Raw genomic sequence first — 20,782 nt, 5'->3', positions numbered from 1 at the left:
AATGTCCCAAATAATTATTGATTATCTGGATGCTTTTTAACGCACTCATCCTTTTTTGAAAATAATTCAGACCTTTCTTGCATAAAAAAATATATACTATCTTTTCGTAAGGTGAAACGCTTTATCACGCATTTTGATAGAAAAACCGTATCTAATGAAGCAATCAAGTTTGCTACAACCAAGAATCTTGGGCCCCTCGGTTTGGCGATAAATTTTGTATAATTTCGCTGAAACCCCATTTCTAGTTACCGTGATATTCTTTGACGTCAACTTCAGCTTACTGCATTCTTTCTTTTTCCCAGTGTGATTGGTTCTTAGTTCATTTTTGAATACATTCATTTATTACTTAATCGTGGATTGTAAACTATTACTAAGTAATATTGAAATAATTACAGTGCTTGCGGTTTCCATTGCTCATAACATTGATTATTTAGTGACTATTTTTTTTATGAAAAGTTTTCTTCGTGTAGCATTGTAAATAGAATAGAAAAACAGCCTTTTGAAGTCAAATTTTATTGTTAAAACATATCCATTCAAATGTAATATTATTTCAAGTACAAATATGCAATATTTGTATTCAAATCATTTTTTGCATTTATACTAAAGGAATTGCTCGCTACAGTAAATCAGTATTTGTTCTATACATGCAATTACCTTATAACAAGATAGAAAAGCCCATTTTTGTACCGATGAATTCAAAATACTTAAAAAAACTTTCATCAGTAAGAAACCAGTTTGAATCAATATTGCTTAGATTGCAATGATATAAAGCAATATGGATATAAAACTAGATTTATTTACAGATAAAAGCCGGAGAGAACTTTGAGACATTCAAAATTGTCGAGTTCAAACTGTCTGATTAGTTAGTTACCGTTAGACCTGAAAATACATGAATATACTCGACATGTGGCGAATCAATAAAAAAAAGTGGCGAGGTAAATCAATGAGACAACACGTCACTTTTTCCAATCGTTTTTTTTTTTCCTTCTGAAAATGGCTTAATGATAAAAATAAATCAATGCAGAAGGACTCTGGAAAACAGAATTTTCATTAAACCCTTCAATGTTTCCATTAAAAATTTTGATCCTTCAGAAACCATCAATTTGTAATTTGAAAGGTTCATGTAGAATGAGAATTCCTTAACTACTCACATATTGCAAAAATTGTATATATGGCTCCTGAAATATTTTAAAATTAAGTTCGCGGATTAACTAAATTTTGACGCACTAACTAATTTTTTAATCATAATATTTTATTGATTAATTAACTTTTTATAGCCGTAGATTATTTCTAATATGATTTTTTAAAAATATAATTTATTCCAAGCAACAAAAAAAAACCTGCTAAGTGTGGCTTTAAAATTAAAAGAACCTATCGATATCTGTCATAGACTCATTAGGCTTAAAGAAAATATGACGTCTAAGTTATTAGTGTCTACAGCTTAGCAGTCTACAGTTTAGTCTAGTAAAGGGAAACCACTTATATATTTTAAAATGCGCATAGATAAGAAAATATTTTATTTGACTGTCTGATATACATACAAAATGTATTTAGTTATATTTATTAATAATGTTCTTTATCCAATCAGCTTTGTCAGCTGTTGCAGCAAACACAACTCTATTTTCTGGCAATCCGCAGAGGCCGCTCATGAAATTGGTGGCACTGGCATATCTTACAGCTCCCATCAAAAACCATTTATCTCCTAGTTTACAGGAAAGGGGTCCGCCACTGTCACCCTAAAATAATAACGATTGAAGCTATGTCACTAATTAAAGCACTCTCATTTCAGAAAACACGTGTTTCAAATTTCTCATTTAATTCTTTTTTTTCCATATTTATTTTCGTCCTAGCATGATATTTCAATGAAATATTCCAATACTTGCACTGAAATTTAAAGACATAATTTAAACACTAAAAAATTTTTAAAAAGGAAAAAAATTTAGTTTTCTAAATTTTAGTTGCAACCTTTGTTTTACACAATTTAAGCATCTTTAAGTTTTTTTTTTTAAGAAATATAAGGATCTATGAATATAAGAAAAAAAAATATAAAAATCGCAAAAATAAGAAAAAATGTTAAGAATTACAACTTTGGCATCATGTGTATAGTTAATTTTTTTCAAATATAATTAAATGAAAGCTTTAAACGTATAATTTAGGTTGTAAAAAAATCTAATCAAGCTGTTACAACAATCTAAACTCGCCTAAATATATATTAATTAAAAGTTAATGCAATAAAAACAATGTACGTAAAGAACAAATGAATGTGCATACTACAGTTTCGGCTCCATAAGCATGAACCTTCTTCGGTATCAAAACATCAAAAGCGTTAAAACAATGAGATTGCCTAAGACTCTAAGAGAAAGGAGATTCAAACTTTAAGAACTAAGTTTTTCAAGTGCACTTGAAAAGGAGAAAATAATTTTATTTTTGACATAGCAAATATGAAAATCGTTGGGTACCCCATTTCTATCGACACCAAAAATCTGTTATCAACGTGTTTTGAAATATATTTGGTGCCAGAATCATTATTTCCTTATTTGAAAAACTTAGATTTTAAACGCATTTTACATTACTTTCGAAATTTAACATGCAATGTGCTTGATATTTTATCGTTCTAACATAATCGATGTTTTTTGTTGAAGAAACTGGGGAATTTTACTTCAATGTAATCAAGATTATGTTGTATCATAATTTATTTTAAAGCTTATACATTTATTTAATACCATTGATAGTTTATAATGAAGAACACACATTTATTTAAATTATTGAACATTAGGAAGTCAATATTTCCAATTATATAAAATAAAGTATAATTACAATAAAATTATTATACATGCATCTCTTATTTAACTTTCAAAAAAGTATGAACTTATCTTACATCTGTTTAGATTTATTTCTGTAATAAATACAATGATAAAAATTTTCAATTTTAAAAATTAAACCAAAGGCTCTTGTTGCATAAAAAATACATCTTTATTAGCATTTGTAAAAATAGATTTTTACACTAGGCGATACTTCGACTTTTTCTTTGTGAATCTAATAATCATCACATTTATATTTTATTATGAAATATACTTTGAAACTTGATTTTGAATAAAATATACTTTGAAATATGCTTTTAAACTGATTTGTTAAATAAAATGCATTGAAATATAATATAGGATAGCTAGAACAATCTCTCATTTGAGTATCCTTAATATTTATTTCATAGCTGTCCGCCACGCTAAAGGTTTTCACAAATAAAGTTTTTTAAAACATAGCAGAAAAGCGATTGTCATATCAAAGCGAAGAGTTCTATTTACGTATCGAATATGTTGCCACATTTTTAATACAAAAGTTAAACTTTTCTCCACTTTGATAAATGTAAACTAATGCGAACCTTACAATTAAATTATTAATTCCTTCGTATATTATTGGTTTAAGTTGTCGAAAATTAATATTTCAATTGTAAGGTTCGCATTAGCATACATTTATAAGAGTGGAGAAAAATATATGCATTTTTTAATAGTTTTTTGAATATGGCTCTTTGAAGACGAAAAAGCATAGATTTTCTTACAAAATGACTGATAACTAAAAAACTAATCCCAATTTTTGAAAAAGAAAAAAAATACTTCTTCGTTATGTCAAAACACAATTATGTGCCGAGTTTCGTGCCTGGGCGAGGTTTCAGGTGCGATATATTGTGATTACAGACAGACAGACACACTCACAGCCGCGTTTATTATTATGTATAGATTGCCAAATGAAAAACAACAACAGATAAAACAACAGATAAAACAATTTCTGTAGCGATTTGCGACTGACAGTGAAATATGAATATTAATTCTTTCAAAGAGGAAAAATTCTTTCTGTCAAAAAATCTATGTCATTTAACTCTTCTAAATTATTATTTCTTATAGCCTGGACATACCTTTTCCTCCTAACAACAGTTTCAAGAAATTCAATATTTTCTAACTCGAAAGCAGTGATAACAGTTGTTCATTTTGTTTTTTTACAAGCTCGATCTGTGGTTAACTTGGCGATAACTCCTCTGAAATGGAAAGTAAACTACGGGCCAGATTTGACGATAGAATTCGCGAGTTACCCGTGGTTTTTGGATGGAGAATAACGTTTCGTATTTAACCCCTGGTTTAACTCGTACCCATGTATAACCCGCAGATAACTCGTGGTGGTGAATACGGGTGCTAGAGTTTCAGGCACTCAAACTCTAGCATCAAAAAAAAAGAAAAAAAACTCTTCAATTTATAATTTAAAAAAACACAGAGAAGACAATAATTTATTTTATTTTATCTGTAAATTTATAACACTATTTAAAACATTCAGTTTAACTTCTCTATCACTTTACGAATCCAATCGCCTTTATCTGCTATGCTTGAGAAAACTCCTTTTGCGTTGGGTGTTCCACAGAGACTGGTCATCATGTTGGAGTCAGTGCCAAAACTTGTAGCTCCAAACACCCACCATTTAGTACCAAATCTGCATGATAGTGGTCCCCCACTATCTCCCTGAAATTAAAAATATTTGCAATTTAATTACTATTATAATGTGAAATTCTATATGAAATTGGAGTTATAAGTTTTAACAAAAACTGGAATTTGGAGCCTAGTCTATGTAAAATTCAGAGTTGAGGAGTCGGTAAATTTAAATTTTTGAGTACGACTCCGACTTATGCTTCATTAAATTTTCACAGAACTCTAAGAAATTACAAATGTTATTACTAAGAAATATTTATTACAGCTTTTTTTATTTCAATATTTTTTATACAGTAATTCCCGGTGTAATTCCCAAACACCAGATTTCATACAAACTTTAATTTCGCCTAAAAGCTTGATATTTTATGAAACTCTCGCACAAAAAGTTTAGAATTTGACAGTTAATTTCCTGATACTTCTTAAATAAAGTAACCTCGCAACAGAAAGGAAAACACATGATAGCTTAATTTAATTTTCGGATACTTCTTAATAAAAGTAGCCTCACATTGGACAGAATAACTAGTGATAGCTTATTATTAAGAAGAAAAAACAATAATTTCTTTTTAGAGAGAAAGTGTAGCTCATAATGAGAAGAAGGTTTTTTAAATGTCGTTTGAACTGCTAATAGAATTATATGCAAGAAAGTGTGATTTTTTTTTGGGGGGGAGGTACCTAGACTGTATGGCCATGTACAATAAGTTGTGATTAAGGGAAACGAAAATCAATCATGTAATTAGTAATCAATTATATTTAGAGAGAAGTGTGCAAAGTTTTAATAAGATACAATACCTAAGTTTTTAAGAAGTCCTTCCACCTATTTCGAAAATAGACTTTTACAAATTAGTTAATAATTTATTCATCCAAGTATTTAAATTAGGCGTTACGGAAAAACATGTTTACCAATCAGCTTTGTAAAAGATTCCTTCTCGGGAAAATAATTTTTCGAGAATTTCCATGCCAGTTTCAAAAACGGCAACTTTATTGCGACACAGACACATAATTGCGACACAGACGCCTAAACTACAAAATGCATAAAACATAAAAATAAGCATTGCCTAATCACGTGACTTTGATCTACCATCTATATTCATATCGAGAATTATTTCAGACAGAAACATCCCTCTCGTGAATCCTTAAGGGATTCATAAAATGTTTTTACATTCATTCAAGCTTTAATTTCAAAGATAAAGCAGTAACAAACAAAGTATGTTATTTATTGGAAGTATCTTCTCCTTCCGCAGATATTCCATTTCAGTACTAAAAGCATATTCCTGAACTATCTTCACAACAGAATTACTAGTGTTTCGAATCTCTGCAGTCGTTAAACAACCACTAACGGTAGTAGTGTAAACTTGCAATTCACAACAAATCTTATACACCAGGCAAATACTCTTTGCAATTTAGTCTATGAGGAAATTTTATTTATGACGTTCAACATATTAGACTGGCTTTCTTCTTTTCAAGCATTCAAATTAAAGTTCATGATCTTGATTCATTTCTCAATAAGAATTTCGTAGTCCAAGTTTTCGCTAATCAAAGAATTGAAACCTTTACTACCATACCATTCTGAATTTTCAATGCTAAACTAATTTGGTCTATGCCATTATATATCGCCTTCTTTCAGTTCGCTTGATTTGCAACCACGTGTCAACGAATCAGATGGATTATCAATACCACAACAATGTCTCCAATTTTTTGGTTCAGTTTTCGCTTGGATTTACATTACTCTGTTCCTAGCAAAGGATTTCCAATTATTAACACACCCTTCAATCCAGTGTAAAGTCACCTTAGAATCATTCTATAAATATAATTGTTCGCTATGTGAAAACTCTTCGTAGGGAGTTAACCACTCTTGGACCAAGGGTAGCGGATTAAAGCTCTAGTTTCGATGACGTAAATTTGCTTAACAAGTGCAACTCGAGCCTTTGCAAAGACGAAACGAACTTTGCAAAGTTCTCACTTATTGACGTATTTGAGGTAGACTATAGTTCCGAAAGCTAATTCATTGGCAACACAGAAAATCTGTATATGAAAATCGAAGTTTTCAAGTCGAAAATGTGTTTCAGTTTTGTATTTTAAGCGTCCATTTCTTCCATTTTCTTTTCAAATCATTAGGCAACTCATTTTCCCATCCAAGTCCTCTTTGCCCAGTAAGTTGCAACAATATCTTTGCTCGAATCGTGAATGTAGTTATCAAACCAAGAGGGTCAAAAATTATGCATGATAGTTGCAAAATCGCATGAACCACTGAAATAGGGCTAGAGAAAAAAAAGTTTTTGGAAGATAAATCCAATTTCAGTTCATCCTTTATGGAGTCCCTCCCATATGACGCCTAATCCTTTATTAGGAATCAAACTATGTTTGAAGGTTCTTGGAATTTCGTTTCTTGCCAGTATTCCGAAAGTTCAAAGCAGTTTGTTTTAAAAACACGTAAGTCCATTTTGACTGGTATAATAATGTTATTTGCTTCCTTACACAACTCAATAGCATCTTCCAGATTATTGACATTTGTAATTAGGTCATCAACATAGAGTGAATCTTATCTTTAATTATATAACTCGTATGAATCTTATCTTTAAATTTCTTTATATGGTGCTTAACAGTAGCGGACAAAGGAAATGGCGAAGACTTAACCCTGAATGTAACTTTAGTGTTCCAAAAATTCCTAATCTCACTTGACGGCATCTGATTTAACCAAAGAATGAGCAGGCAACTTCTTTTCGTTTTCATTTAAAGAAATGAGCAAAAATGCCTTCTCTATATCTGTTATAATCCCAATAAAATTCTCTCGAAATCGCAAAAAAAAAAGATTTAACAAATTAGGGTTAAGACTTAAATCTGCCTCTAAAATATCGATCAATGAACAACAATTTTTATCTTCAGAAGATACATCAAAAGTTTCCTTAAACTAATATTTAAATCATCATCAAAGTTCGTTACGGTTTTCGTTACCAAAATACATACATTGACTGAATGAATTCCTAAATTCATAGATTGCGTAACTCCACTAATACAATAACCGAATAAAGTTTCGTCACAATAAAACCTTATAAAAAGTTCTAATTTATTTCCATTACATAATTTCCACATTAAATCGCATCCCAATAAAATGTAAATTTTCTCTTTTTCCTCAACAAAATTTTTTTTTCTTCAGACGATAAATGCAACTAATTTAACATTCGTTTAATCATATCATTAGAAACCTGTACATGGTAATGAGAAATAGAATCATTAAAAATAATTCAACTCTCGCCCAACTGTTTGGATCATTTAAATGAGATAGGTTAACTTCTGTGACCCCAAAATCTTTTAGAATTGGACTATTTTCATATGTATATGTTACCGTTAAAATGTGAAATGAGTTATTTCATAGAATAACTAGGAATTTAATGAATGGAACTAGTTAAAGTTTATAAAATTATTGATTATGTCAAGATTTAACTATGTATTCTATAGAATAACGATTACTTGATCGTTATTGTTGTAATATTACATGCAAACGCAAGCTAGGGTCTATATTACCTGATAGAAAACTTGATGCTCTTTAAAAATTTACAAAATTGAAATGATAGTTGATATGTTTCAAATGCATCAAAAGCAGGTGTCCATTTCTAAAATAATTCTCTTGAAACATGTCGATTGTCATTTCAATTTCGTATATTTTTGAAGAGCATGAAGCTTTCTATCTGGTAATATCTTACTACTTCAGTTTCTTATTTATTTAATAGGCACTATATATTTAAGCAATTTACTTCTCTAAGATTTTTCTCTAAGTAGTTTAGTCTGTTTGTAGAAGGAATGACATACTTACGTGACAAGGAGATTGGTTGGTTTTAGACACACACACTTGTGTTTTTAAGTCGTATGAACAGTTATCTTTTGACTGTACAATTTGCTCAGTTTGTTTAAGAACAGCTGCAAATCCAGAGCCTGAAATATAAGTTATACTCATAACGATTTTGAGGAAAATAATTTTTAGTCTTTTCGATCAAGTCTTATAGAGAAACACAGTAGGATAGAGGCATATGAGAACAGAGCCTATATCATCTAGGTAATCTTGTTTTTAAAAAAAAATAGAAAACTATATGCAATATTGGTATAAATAGATGAAAGGACGAAGTCTTAAAAGATGCTTAAAAATTATATTTTCTTTGCCATCGCTTAGAATCATGTAGATTTGTTTTTAAATCAATCTGATAACAATATATTGATGAAAATTATAATGTTTTCTCATTGAAAATCTAAATTTAAAGAAAATTACCAAGGAATTTAGAACTACAGAGTGGTGGCTACAAAATACTGTTACAAATATCAAATCACTTTATTGTACAGATATTAAATAGAAAGTGATAAATACGCAAATATGATGAATGCTATAAATGGAAGTTAAAATTTTAAAAAAAAATTGGAATTGACCACCATCTTTATTGATTTTTCAAGATGATCTCTTACACTGTTGTCCGATGGCAGCACGAATCAGTTTAACAATTTAATAGGTAATTTGTCCCATTCATGCTATATAGAAGCACTGAGAAAGTCTTAACTTCTGTGCTGCTTGGCATTAACTCAAAACTTCCGCAAATATAAGAGTCTAAAGCATTTAGATTCAATGAAGAAAGGGGCCAATCTTCTTGCTTGATGAACTTCGGGCAATTGACATGGAGCCAAGCCTGTGCTGTTTTGGCTCAGTGTGATGGTGTAGAATCTTACTGAAATATCCAATCCTTTTGGGGATACAATCTGTCATCACGTGGCAATAATGCGCAGTCAATACTTTCTTTTTGTAATATTCAGCATTGATTTTTACTCCTTTATTAATGAATTTCAGATGAAATTTTCCGTTATTTGACCCTGCAGCCCAAGGCATTGCGGTATTCTTGTTCTGAAAGCGTTGTACAATTTGAACACTTTCAGATACATCCGAAGGTTGCTGAATATATATCATTACTTTTAGCATTATAACTTTACTCTGAGCAAAATGTTTTCTTACCATAAAAAATTATTTTCTCAATACTTTCGTTACAGCTCTGGTTTAACAATATCTTACATCTTTGTAACCTTGTTAATTTTTGTGCAGTTTTCCAACCTTGAACTTTTCATTTGTGATAAGGGCAAAAGCCCAGGTCTTCATTTAATATAACTTTCATAGTTCTCCAATTCGCGTTCTCTTCTGCAGCTTTTTCATTAACAAAACGTTGTGGATATCGTCGTATCGTTTAACGAATTCTTTTAATGTACACTCTTTTGTACGAACTGAACATAGATGACCAGACCTGGGTCAATCTTTACAGCTATTAGTATCCNTATAGTTCTATATATAAATGTTCTATTAAACCTAAAAGATTTTAACTGCTTAAAGATTCTCCCTGCAGAAAATCCACGATCGAAAAATTGTTCAAACATCAATCTTTTCAATTCCATCTTTAAACTGATTCTAAATATTTTGCTTTAAACAGAAATCGTCTGCACTTATAGAAAGTGCAGTCACGGGAATAATGCGAGAACAATTGTTTCTCCCAACAATTAAAATTAATCAATATTTTTTGGAGTGTTATATTATTTAGTAGAAACCCTGTTTATCATTTAGTCTGTTTTCAGCCATTTCACAAGCGTAAAAAAAATGGTACTTTAAAATTTTTTACTTAGAAAAAGGAGTTTAATGACAATATGACGCTTTAAAAATCTACACTTAAATAAAAAGAAAAAATTCAATCACAATGTAATCTTTTTTTTTACATCATATTTGACATTTTACATTTTATTTTACATTATATATATGAAATTATTAATACAGTGACAAATGCAGTTATTACTTTATTTTTAGCTTTCATATTTGCAAATGTTTTGCATGCTTCCGCCATTAGTTTTTTCACGGTATTTGGAAGATGAACGTGAATTGACATTCTATAATACAAAAAGTTATAAAAGAAATTCGATAAGGAGGAAATGAATTAAAATGGTTAACTTTAATCTTACGTAGCCTTTATTTTAATCAATTAATTATTTAGGGGTCAATTAATATCAATGTTGTTCCTTTAAAATTTATAGGCAATATTTACTGAAAACCGATGATAAAATAATTTGGTGGCTCTAGATTTAAGTTGTATGCACAAATTTCTTTTCAGATTTGCTTAAAAAAAAGTAGAATGTATGTGAAATTTACGTTAAGCAAAAGAATCGACTTTATGACCTAGATTGTTCCGTGGTTTAATAGTTAAGACTCACCTAAACCGAAAAATAAAACCTTTATTACCTCTGGTTTCTCCCCATCCAGTGGAATAACATACCGTTCCTGGTTTAATTTCCCAACCGATATTCGGCAAGCAAACGGGTTGAATGCCATCACTATAAGTTACTGGAGCATTCAATTTCACTAAAGCTACGTCATGGGTAAGTGTCATGTATCTCATCTGAAATTTTTAAAAAAATAGAATAACATAATTTAATTTGTCCAAATTTTTAGAATGGATATTTTATTTTATACTTAAAATCAGAAAAAAAATGGCTTTGAATCATAAAATAAAATCGTGCAAAAAGAATTCGATTTTTTTCTAGTTCTTCAATTTAAAGTAATAATCTTTCCAGACATATTTCTGCAAAAAATATTTACTGCTGATGCTTATAGCGATTCAGAGGCGTAGCTTCATGTATGCTTCAAATCATCAGCAGAGTAAATGACGTAACTTCATTTACTTAGCTGATGTCATGACTTAGTATGAAGTAACTTCATTTACTTAGCTTATGTCACGACTTAGTATAAAGTAACTTCATGTCATCTTCTGCGTAAATGTCATATATCTCAGCTGAAATGAAAAATAGAATAACATGTTTGACATGTGTAAATTTTTAAAAAGTACATTTTATTTGTTATTTTGTCCAAATGTTTGTACATTGTTTATTTCTCCAAATGTTTAGAATGGATATTTTATTTTATACTTAAAATCAGGAAAAATGACTTTGAATCATAAAATAAAATAGTACAAAAAGAATTCGATTTTTTTCTAGTTCTTCAGCTTACAGTAATAATCTTTGCAGACATATTTCTGCAAAAAATATTTACTGCTGATGCTTATAGCGATTCAGAGGCGTAGCTTCATGTATGCTTCAAATCATCAGCAGAGTAAATGACGTAACTTCATTTATTTAGCTGATGTCATGACTTAGTAAGAAGTAACTTCATTTACTTAGCTTATGTCATGACTTAGTATAAAGTAACTTAATGTCATCAACTGAGTAAATGTCATACATCTCAGCTGAAATAAAAAATAGAATAGCATGTTCAACAAGTCTAAATTTTTAAAAAATGCATTTTATTTGTAGAATTTTTGAATAAACTTGGGATACAAAGTTTTTTTAACTCAAGCTCAGAAAAAAGTCCATATGAAACTTAAATGGTTTACCTGTTCTCCCTCTAAATCTGGATAGGATATAATCCTCTCTGCCACTCTTACGACTTCGTACTTCGTTTTATTATATTTACCATGACTTCCTAGAACAATCTTCATATCATGAGGGTCATGTGATTTTCTGAAAAGTGATTGTAATGATTGTTCAAGTAAAATTATTTTTTTTATCAAAAGACAAAACAAATTGAGAGTAATATGAACTCCCTTGTGGTCTTCGCATTAGATACTGTTGGAAATATCAAAATAGCAGAACAAAAAAATTTATTTATGTGCTAGAAAAATATTATTCGACTTACAATAAATTAGAGTTGTTTATGAGTAAAATAATCCTTTTTGACATTTACGTTAGCTCAACAATCGAGTGTTCTTCGGGATATAGTGAAAAAAAATGTTTTTTCCATCGGAACAATATTTTTCTTTTCAAAACGCAAAATAATTTGTTAAAGAAAAAAATACCTTTAAACATTACTTGAATCGATAAAATAAAAAGATACGCACAAAATAATATCAAAATAAAATAAAATTTAAAAAATTACATTTTTGTGGCTCACTAAAAGGAAGAAAATGATTGTATTTTTCTTGGACGAAAAACGTATCACTTTCGTAGTGAATCTTAATTATTAATCTTAATTATTATCTTAATTAAGATTAAGTAGTAAATCTTAACTATTAGTAAATCTTAACTATTAGTAAATCTGAACTATTAGTAAATCTTAACTATTAGTAAATCTTTACTATTAGTAAATCTTAACTATTAGTAAATCTTAATTATTATCTACGAAATTCATCCCTCTCACAGCATAGGAAATTGATGCGTCCTACTTTTTTCGTAAATATAAAATTTGTTTCTTCATTTTAGTGCTCTTGAAATCAGTAGTTTTTATAACTTAGCCTACATCCATGTAATCTTATTTCGTATGCAGGTGATTTGTTTTTTAAAAAAGAGATTACAATTTGTTCAGAAACCATTGCGATCGAAGTAATATTTAATTAATTGAGAACATCCTTGGAGTGTTTAATTGTTACATATCTCTGGAGTATAAATGTTAAAAGAACAACTAAAATGTGTAGTAATTCATCTAGGTATGAAATAATTTTTATTTTTCTTATGCAAATGTCGCGTCTATGGATAAAGTAAGCTTTCGCGAATTTTAAACAAATTTCTCCCATCTTTTATACTCGTAAACCCAATTACTCATTTAAATTTACCCAGTTCACTTGAAGCATTCATTGAATTTTACCCAGCTTTTATACTCGTAAACCCAATTACTCAGTTAAATTTACCCAGTTCACTTAAAGCATTCATTGGATTTCTCCCAGCTTTTATACTCGGTAATTCTGGGTAAATTTAAATGAGTATTCAATTACTCATTTAAATTTACCCAGTTCACTTGAAGCGTTCATTGAATTTCTCCCAGCTTTTATACTCGTAAACCCAATTACTCATTTAAATTTACCCAGTTCACTTGAAGCATTCATTGAAAGTATACACTTAATGTGTTTTCCATTAGATGCAAGTTTTTTATTTATTGAATTTAATCTGTTTAGTTTCGGAAATATCAAGTTAAGAATTTTGGGAAATTTTGAGTTCAATAGGGCATCTAAAAACTAAACTCAGTTTTCTTGACCTTGGGCTCTGGAGATTCTGAAAATATTTTGTTGTTATAAAAAAAACTTCTACTCCTACTTTCTACTACGAAAACTAAATTAATGCCATTTAAACAGCTATTTTTTGGAGCAAATAGGATTGCTCCAAAAAAACAACAATCGGTAAAATTATCGTAGATATTCTAAAAAAAGACTTATTAATGGTTTTAATGGCGTTGGGTTTCACAAAATTTATATAATTAGTTAGTATAAATTTAATTCGAAATTTGGAAATAAATTTTGAAATAAATTCTTTTATGTATGACATCATTTATTCATTGACTAAAGCACACTTTTTCCCCCTTTCTTGAATCATTGTTATGTCTCTCAACAGGAAATCTATGTCCCTCAGCAGCGGATAGTACTTAGAATGACAACGGACATTATTCTATTAACTGCGATCACATAATTAGGTGCTATGAACCATAATGCGTACAAACTTGCTGCTTCATGAATAAGATGATAAATTTAACTGTGCTTATTTGTAAAAGTTGAACTCTAAATAATATAATATCATGCAATAAAATTCAAGAAGTACGATATTATGGTACAACTTAGCACCATATTAAGATAGCGTTATTCTCATTCAACACGTTCCGAAACGGTATGTAAAATCCAGTACTGAAGCACCTGCACAAAAATGAAGTGTATTCAACAAGCAAGTAAAGTAATAAATCCTTCATCGTAGTATTTGCATAAATAAAGTCAAAGTCAAATTTTCTGAATCTGCGTTTTATCTTACCCAACCACACAGTGAGCAGCCGTCAGCACCCATTGCGGACTAATGAGGGAACCTCCACAAAAATGAGCGTTGGGTTCCTTGTAGGTGTGTTGCAATGAAACTTGCCAGGGCCAACTGTTGGGAACTACTGGAATACCCCCAACCTGCCTATCAGGAGAACTGTACATGGTGTTGGGGGTGATAGGAGTTTGTCCACACTCTTCAGATGGTAGAGCTACTGGTTTTCCTGTAGTTGGTGAAAATAAGAATAAATTAAATAAATTTGGTCCTATGAAACGTGTCTCGTAAAGACTGTCTTCAGAAATATTTTAGGAATCTTTGTAAAAATGAAATCAAAGATTTATGTAGGTTACAAAAATTAGTATTTAAATACGAAAAAATAAATAAGAGCATAAAAAGTGTGAAGTTGCATGAGTGAATGAAGACTCTATGTGCTATTTTTGGGAAATATTATAGAATATATTCGAAGTTCACTCGTTGCTCATAGCAAATAAAGATAATGCATTGTCCTTATTTTCTGAATTCAAGCTTCCAATCAGTGAAATCTGTAAAACCATAACTTTCACTTGAATTGTTCGTGACAAAGATTCATATTTTACATTTTAATTTGCTACCAAAAGAAACGCTTTATCAAGTTAATCGTTCACTTTTTACCGTCACCTGGATTTGGAATCTTCTTCACTACCAAAAACACTCAACGATTGTTGCTATATATATTTATTCACTGAGATCTGCAAAATATTAAGACTTGGCAGCAAAACCAATGTGTTTAAGTAATGTAAATCAAAAGAAAGATATTTTCTTGAGAGTAAACCTTCAAACCGTTTCATTCATCATTTTCTTGAAAATTGTAAACTTTTATAAAAAAAAAATATCTCTTGGAACATTTCTGCACTAAATTATTTCATTATCATTTGTGCAACGTAAAGATATTCGTGCAGGTAAAAAATACCCTCGATGGCACATAGAGGCACAAGGCTTAGATGACACTTGGCATTGGCTTAAATGACCCATAGAGTGTGAACATCAAGAGCAGATACCACGTATTCCTCAAACGCAATAAATATTTATTTTCAATAATCTTGTTTTTAATTAAAGAAAAAAAAGTCTTCCTATGAAGAGTTAGGAGGGGAAAATATTTTTGAATCAGATTTGGTTTTATACTACATTAACTAGGAAATTTTAATGTCGCTGCATACGAAGCACTTGAGCAATATATGTAGCAAGTTACATTTTCATATTGTTCAGGGGATCATATTTTGGGAGTGATATTGATAAAAAACCGAATTCCCGTGAGGAAAATAAATCTTGATCTGATAGCTAATGGAATTAATATTTGCAGATTGGTAAAATAACTGCTAAATAGAAACGGTGCTTAGTAAAAGTTTATGCAAAAATATCAGTTTCTGATTATATTGCCCCAAAATATTCATACGTATTTTAAGATTAAAGCAACACTGCAATAATTAGTTATCTTTCGTTATACCGTTAGAATAATGGTACTTAACTGTGAACAACAACTATGATCCAGCTGCTAATTTTCGAATCTGAAGCCATATAAATTAAAACTTAATTTAAGCGACAAACGTATTCATGGATACTGCGCATTTTGTTGGTTTTACAATACAATACATGAACAAATTTTAAATTACGTTTTCTCAAAATAATGTATTTCGAATATGAGTATAATTTTCATCCAAATTTCTTCGTTTAACAGCATGTACTTATAAAACTAATGTAGATCTCGTAGCCTGCAGAAGTTTTACTTTTATTAGGACTTATTTGCTTTTGATCCGGATAAATCTTCGTTTTCGCAGCATTTTTAAAATATTTTCTGTGACATAATTGTAAATGTATCACTTATTTATTTGGAAATATGTAAAATAGAAATTTTCCTCATCCAAAAAAAATTGCATCAGTGGTAAACGAGCAGTTAGTTTTGAGATAAATTGGACAAAAATTTTAAGAATCATTAAGACTGCTTAAATTTTTATAATTAATTTCCTTAACTATTTAAAATTATGATGAAAACGAGTAAAAACATCTGAAGATTGGAAAATATTTTTTTCATATGCGTATTTTAAATCATTTTGAAAATCAAGTTTTATTTTAAAAAATCGCAATTTAGGTTAACGCTTCCAATTTTTTTGATTTTTGAAATTAAAATTTACCTTACTTTTAAAATTAAATTTTTTCCAACGAGTCTGTTTTAATTCAATTATTTAAAAACTTTAAACTGCTACTCCTGTCAGAAAAGATAGCTAAACTGCTACTCCTGTCAGAAAAGATAGAAAGAAAGCCTGTCAGAAATATTTTCAAATAATTTTCCTCATTTACCGCATTTTTCCTCGTCTGTCCCATCACCACAATCATCGATACCATCACACTTTTTAGATAGAGAGTAACAATTGCGATTCCTGCAAACTCCTTCATTTTTGTTGCAGAGCTCTGAAAAGAAAAAATGATAGCAGTTAAAATATTAATTTCAAAAGATCAAGTACAAAAGACATTTCACCAATGGTGTTAGGAATCTTATACACATTTCCTAAGGCAATTTTAATTTCGAACATGCACTTTTGGATTAAGTTGATGGACCAGGTTCATTTTCCACGATTAGTGCAGTTGATGCTGTTTCAATATTATTTGGACACTGAAAATACACTGGGCAATATTTTCTCTTAACCTGAAGCTCTTAGTAATGTCCTCCCAAAAGCAATAAATTCCTTATCTTTTATGTTCATTAAGATTAATCCTCACAACTAGCCTCAATAACTCTTGGATCTGTTTTTTGCATGTCTAAGTAAACCACAAGAAATGTTGAGTCGTAATGCACTGTATCAGAATTGAGAATCTGATGATGGTTTATTGTTAGTATTGTAATTTTCTTTACACATCAATGTGTACACTTGATACGCACATGTGCAAAAGTAATCTCTTGAAACATTTAATGTAAATCCTTTCAATGAAAAATCTGTTTTAAATTATGCTAATTTATCATCCCCTTAAAAAATATTTGCACTGACTAATTTTCTGAAAGACACGAAATAGCTTTGATTTTAGTATTCAAAGCATAGCATACAGTATTGCTAAAAATACTTTCTCAATTGTTCTCATAGCATAAAAATCATTTTATCTTAGAAATCGACACAACTAAATATGATATCTTTGCTATTGGTTGCTTTTTTATTTATAAATGACATAAAAAAAATTACAATTGAAAAAAAAAACTATTTTCGCGTTTGTTTAAAATTAATAGAATTTTTTTTTATTACTTACCCATATCAGGCGCTGACTCATATTGTATTATAAATCCCCTGCCTGCAATCATGAAGTCAGTGAAAAACAGAAGCATTATCTCACTTTCATCAGGTTTCGAGAGAACTGGCTTTGGAAGTTGGCTTCCGCTAAATTCAGCCAAAATACTTTCCTTGGCTTTTGAAAAAACCACTAAGGTGTCACCAGTAGGATCAATATCTAGATCCTTAAAGGTTAGTTTAATTCTCTGTGTTGAAATAAAAAGAAAAATAATTTTTCAGTGTAAAGTTTTAAAATAAAAATGACATTCAAATTATTTAGTTCTTGCAATAGGATTTCTTACATGGGAAGCTCTAAAGAAGTTTTGACATTGCAGAAAAAGCACAGAGGTGTTGAAAACGATAAATTAGTATGAGCTCAAACTTCTAACGGCAATCAAACTGGTTTTGAAGGCGCTTTTGAATTGCCGCTCTTCTCATTAGCGATTCGCCAAACATTAATTTGTGATCTCTTATGCGTATACGATTCGTTATCAAATTTTGTATATACGAAGAAGACATTTACGAAGTTTTAACTTTGCCGTATGGAGAGTTGGGATCAAACTTCTTGCGGCAAACATACAGTTTAGAAGTTTTCATTTCCTCGTTCCACACTAGCGATCCGACAATTATTAATTTATGACCGCTTATGTGTATACTTTTTTTATATCATATTTGATGCATTCTAATTATGAATATTTAAAGGAGGTTCTTATTCAACATATTGAATATTTATTTTCAAATTGCTAAAATGCGAATTTTTTCGTCAACGTTTTGTATTATTTAAATAATATATAGTAAAATGGGTACTTTTCCATTATACCGGCGCAGGCGATAAGGGCTCCAATAATGATGCAACCAATGCCAAACTGAATATCTCCGCTGGTAACCTTTTGTCACCACATTTTCAAAGCAAGTCGCGGCCATTTTTTTATCGGTCACGTCTTTTTCTTAGTACGAAAAATTAACGAAAAAGAGAGGAAAATTTGGGATTTGCCCAAAACAGAGGAAGAAGCGGCCAGATTCTTTCAGGAAAAAGACGTTTTGGTTGAAATCGCAACTTGAGATAAGAATCATGAAATGAAATTGTGTATGGGAGATGAAATTCAATGGCGTTGCAACCTTTCATCTTGTCACTGCAATAGAAGTATCCGTAAAGGCACATGGTGAGCACATGGCAATGAGCTCTTTGAAGTGTCTGTGGTTTATTTATTGTAGCAGCGAAGAATTAACTTCAGTTAAATGGTGTTCCGATTCATGGAAATCATACTGCACTAGTAAGCTGGACGATGAATGTTTCGAACATTTCAAAGTGAACCATAAATACAATCCTTGTAGATCCGGAAACTGAAACACACACGCAAAAAAATAGAGAGACTGTGGGCTAGAGCGAAATGGCGAATTAAGAAACACAGAGGAACGACGCACCATCTCGAAAGTTATCTTGCGTAATTTATGTGGAGAAGGCAAACGGAAGCCCCATTCTAAAAAATTTTAAGCGACATTAAAGTATTTATGCCTCCGAAGTTTTTTTCAACCACTTATTAACTGTTTTTTTTTCATGTGTATGCTGTGTGTTGTAGCCATTAAAGTCTGTTTTGTGTGATTTGTTCCGGCAACTGTGTGCTGTCACCAAAAAGTTTGCTTGGCAAGATTTGCGCCGGTATAATGGAAAAATACCGAATATACTAACGTGTCCTTGTGGTGCCCTTATCCTGTATTCACACCACAAATCATCTGGATAAGCTCCTTCATCATAGAAGGGACTGATGACTTCACCTTTAATAGTTGCATCGTGTTCATACAGTATGTGACACTGTCGATCATACGGAATGCTCAAAACAATTGCTGTAACAAAAGAAATATCATTTTAGTACTCATTTAAATCAACATTTTATGTGTTTCATCTCAACAAGTTGTTAGACCGTTTCTCAGTAGTAATATGAGAAACATTTTTATACTAAAAAATCGCTAGATCGGCCTCCGCTGTTTTGGTTGTTCAACTTAACCGTGTGGTTTGTTTTGTGGTGCAAAAACTGTAAAAAACTTGATATTACAAAGGAGTGAAGAAAAATGTACAGTGTAATAAAAAAATTTAACATTAACAATTAGTTCGAAAATTAATAACTGTTAAACTTGTAAGAATAAACACCATACGGACCGCTCTACAGGCCACAGGAATGGAACTTCAGAGTTAAAATTTGGTATGCTGAAAAGGAGTTTATTTTTTGAACTTAGCACAGTTTTCTTTTCAAAATTATAATTTAATTGAAAGCAATTGTAATTTTAAATGCTTTTTCACGAATTTTTTTTATCACTTTTTTCGTTTTACGTTGCATTTTGCTTTGCATCAGAAAATCTGTTAGACTTAGAAATTTGAAACTAAGAAGGTATACAGAAAAGAAGTACAGAGAGTAGGACGGCATGAAAACGTATGAAATTCAACAATTAAATTGTTAAAAACAACTGTTAACTAATCATACATTAAATAAAAGTTCGTTATCTAATTCAAAATCTTGCTAGCACTACTCACTTTATCTTAATCTCAGATAATTCTTGATAAAGTAGATATTCTTAATTAAAAGAATCAAGCAATTATTGAAAAATACAACAAAAAACGATATACTCTATTTGTTATCGTTTACTTTGTTTTTCTTTAATTTCTCAAGTTATTCTTACATCTCATCTAAAACATTAATAGTTTCCCAAAATAAACACAAGAATTTAGTTTCGTTAAATTTGTTCAATAAAATCGTGCCTTCAAAAATAGATAGTTGATAATTTGTAAATTATCAACTCTCAATAAAATTGGATTTCCACGGAAAAAACGCGCTTTTGTTGATGTGCAATATTTTAAATATCCCTGGTTGTTCTCTATTTTAAATTGTATAAACTATTTTTTTGAATTTTTTTCTCAAGTCTAATGTTTATGCCAACAAGTCACTAAATATCCATTTCTGAAGTAAAAAAATATGATTTTGTAAAATGAGCACTGCCACTGTTGTATAAAATGGTAACTGAAAATTTCGCTAAAATAAAGCATATATGTCAGCAAAAACATGGAGGTCATTTATCCGATAATCAATGCATAACTCTATATTGCTTTATACTTTTCGAATCAATTAAAAATTCTCAAATTTTGCTTAAAAACCTGTTACTTGTTGCGTGAATTTTAGAACAGGCTATTTCAAAATTTAGCAAAAAATAAATAAGTACCTCTTT

At 30.2% G+C, this 20,782-nt stretch overlaps 2 protein-coding genes across 2 annotated transcripts in view; both read right to left on the bottom strand.

The window, feature by feature from the left end:
* Positions 1 to 1,502: 1,502 nt before the first annotated feature.
* Positions 1,503 to 20,782, bottom strand: part of LOC107445558 (chymotrypsin B-like) — an 83,848-nt gene continuing 64,568 nt past the window's right edge. Inside the window, exon 9 of the mRNA XM_071183621.1 lies at positions 1,503 to 1,736. Coding sequence (XP_071039722.1) covers positions 1,551 to 1,736 — 186 coding nt within the window. The 3' untranslated portion in view covers positions 1,503 to 1,550. The remainder of the gene's footprint in view (positions 1,737 to 20,782) is intronic.
* The window catches only part of LOC107445560 (enteropeptidase-like), a 40,297-nt gene continuing 23,779 nt past the window's right edge, over positions 4,265 to 20,782 (bottom strand). Inside the window, exons 9-16 of the mRNA XM_071183385.1 lie at positions 19,254 to 19,418; positions 17,544 to 17,769; positions 16,605 to 16,715; positions 14,268 to 14,493; positions 11,873 to 11,999; positions 10,726 to 10,882; positions 8,284 to 8,402; positions 4,265 to 4,505 (exon numbers count right to left, since the gene is read on the bottom strand). Of these exons, the coding sequence (XP_071039486.1) occupies positions 4,320 to 4,505; positions 8,284 to 8,402; positions 10,726 to 10,882; positions 11,873 to 11,999; positions 14,268 to 14,493; positions 16,605 to 16,715; positions 17,544 to 17,769; positions 19,254 to 19,418 (1,317 nt within the window). The 3' untranslated portion in view covers positions 4,265 to 4,319. The remainder of the gene's footprint in view (positions 4,506 to 8,283; positions 8,403 to 10,725; positions 10,883 to 11,872; positions 12,000 to 14,267; positions 14,494 to 16,604; positions 16,716 to 17,543; positions 17,770 to 19,253; positions 19,419 to 20,782) is intronic.

The sequence above is a fragment of the Parasteatoda tepidariorum genome, chromosome 7 (genome assembly GCF_043381705.1).
Source record: "Parasteatoda tepidariorum isolate YZ-2023 chromosome 7, CAS_Ptep_4.0, whole genome shotgun sequence".
Classification (NCBI taxonomy): domain Eukaryota; kingdom Metazoa; phylum Arthropoda; class Arachnida; order Araneae; family Theridiidae; genus Parasteatoda; species Parasteatoda tepidariorum.
The sequence above is the reverse complement of the archived record's forward strand: the minus strand, read 5'-3'. Positions and strand labels throughout refer to the sequence as shown.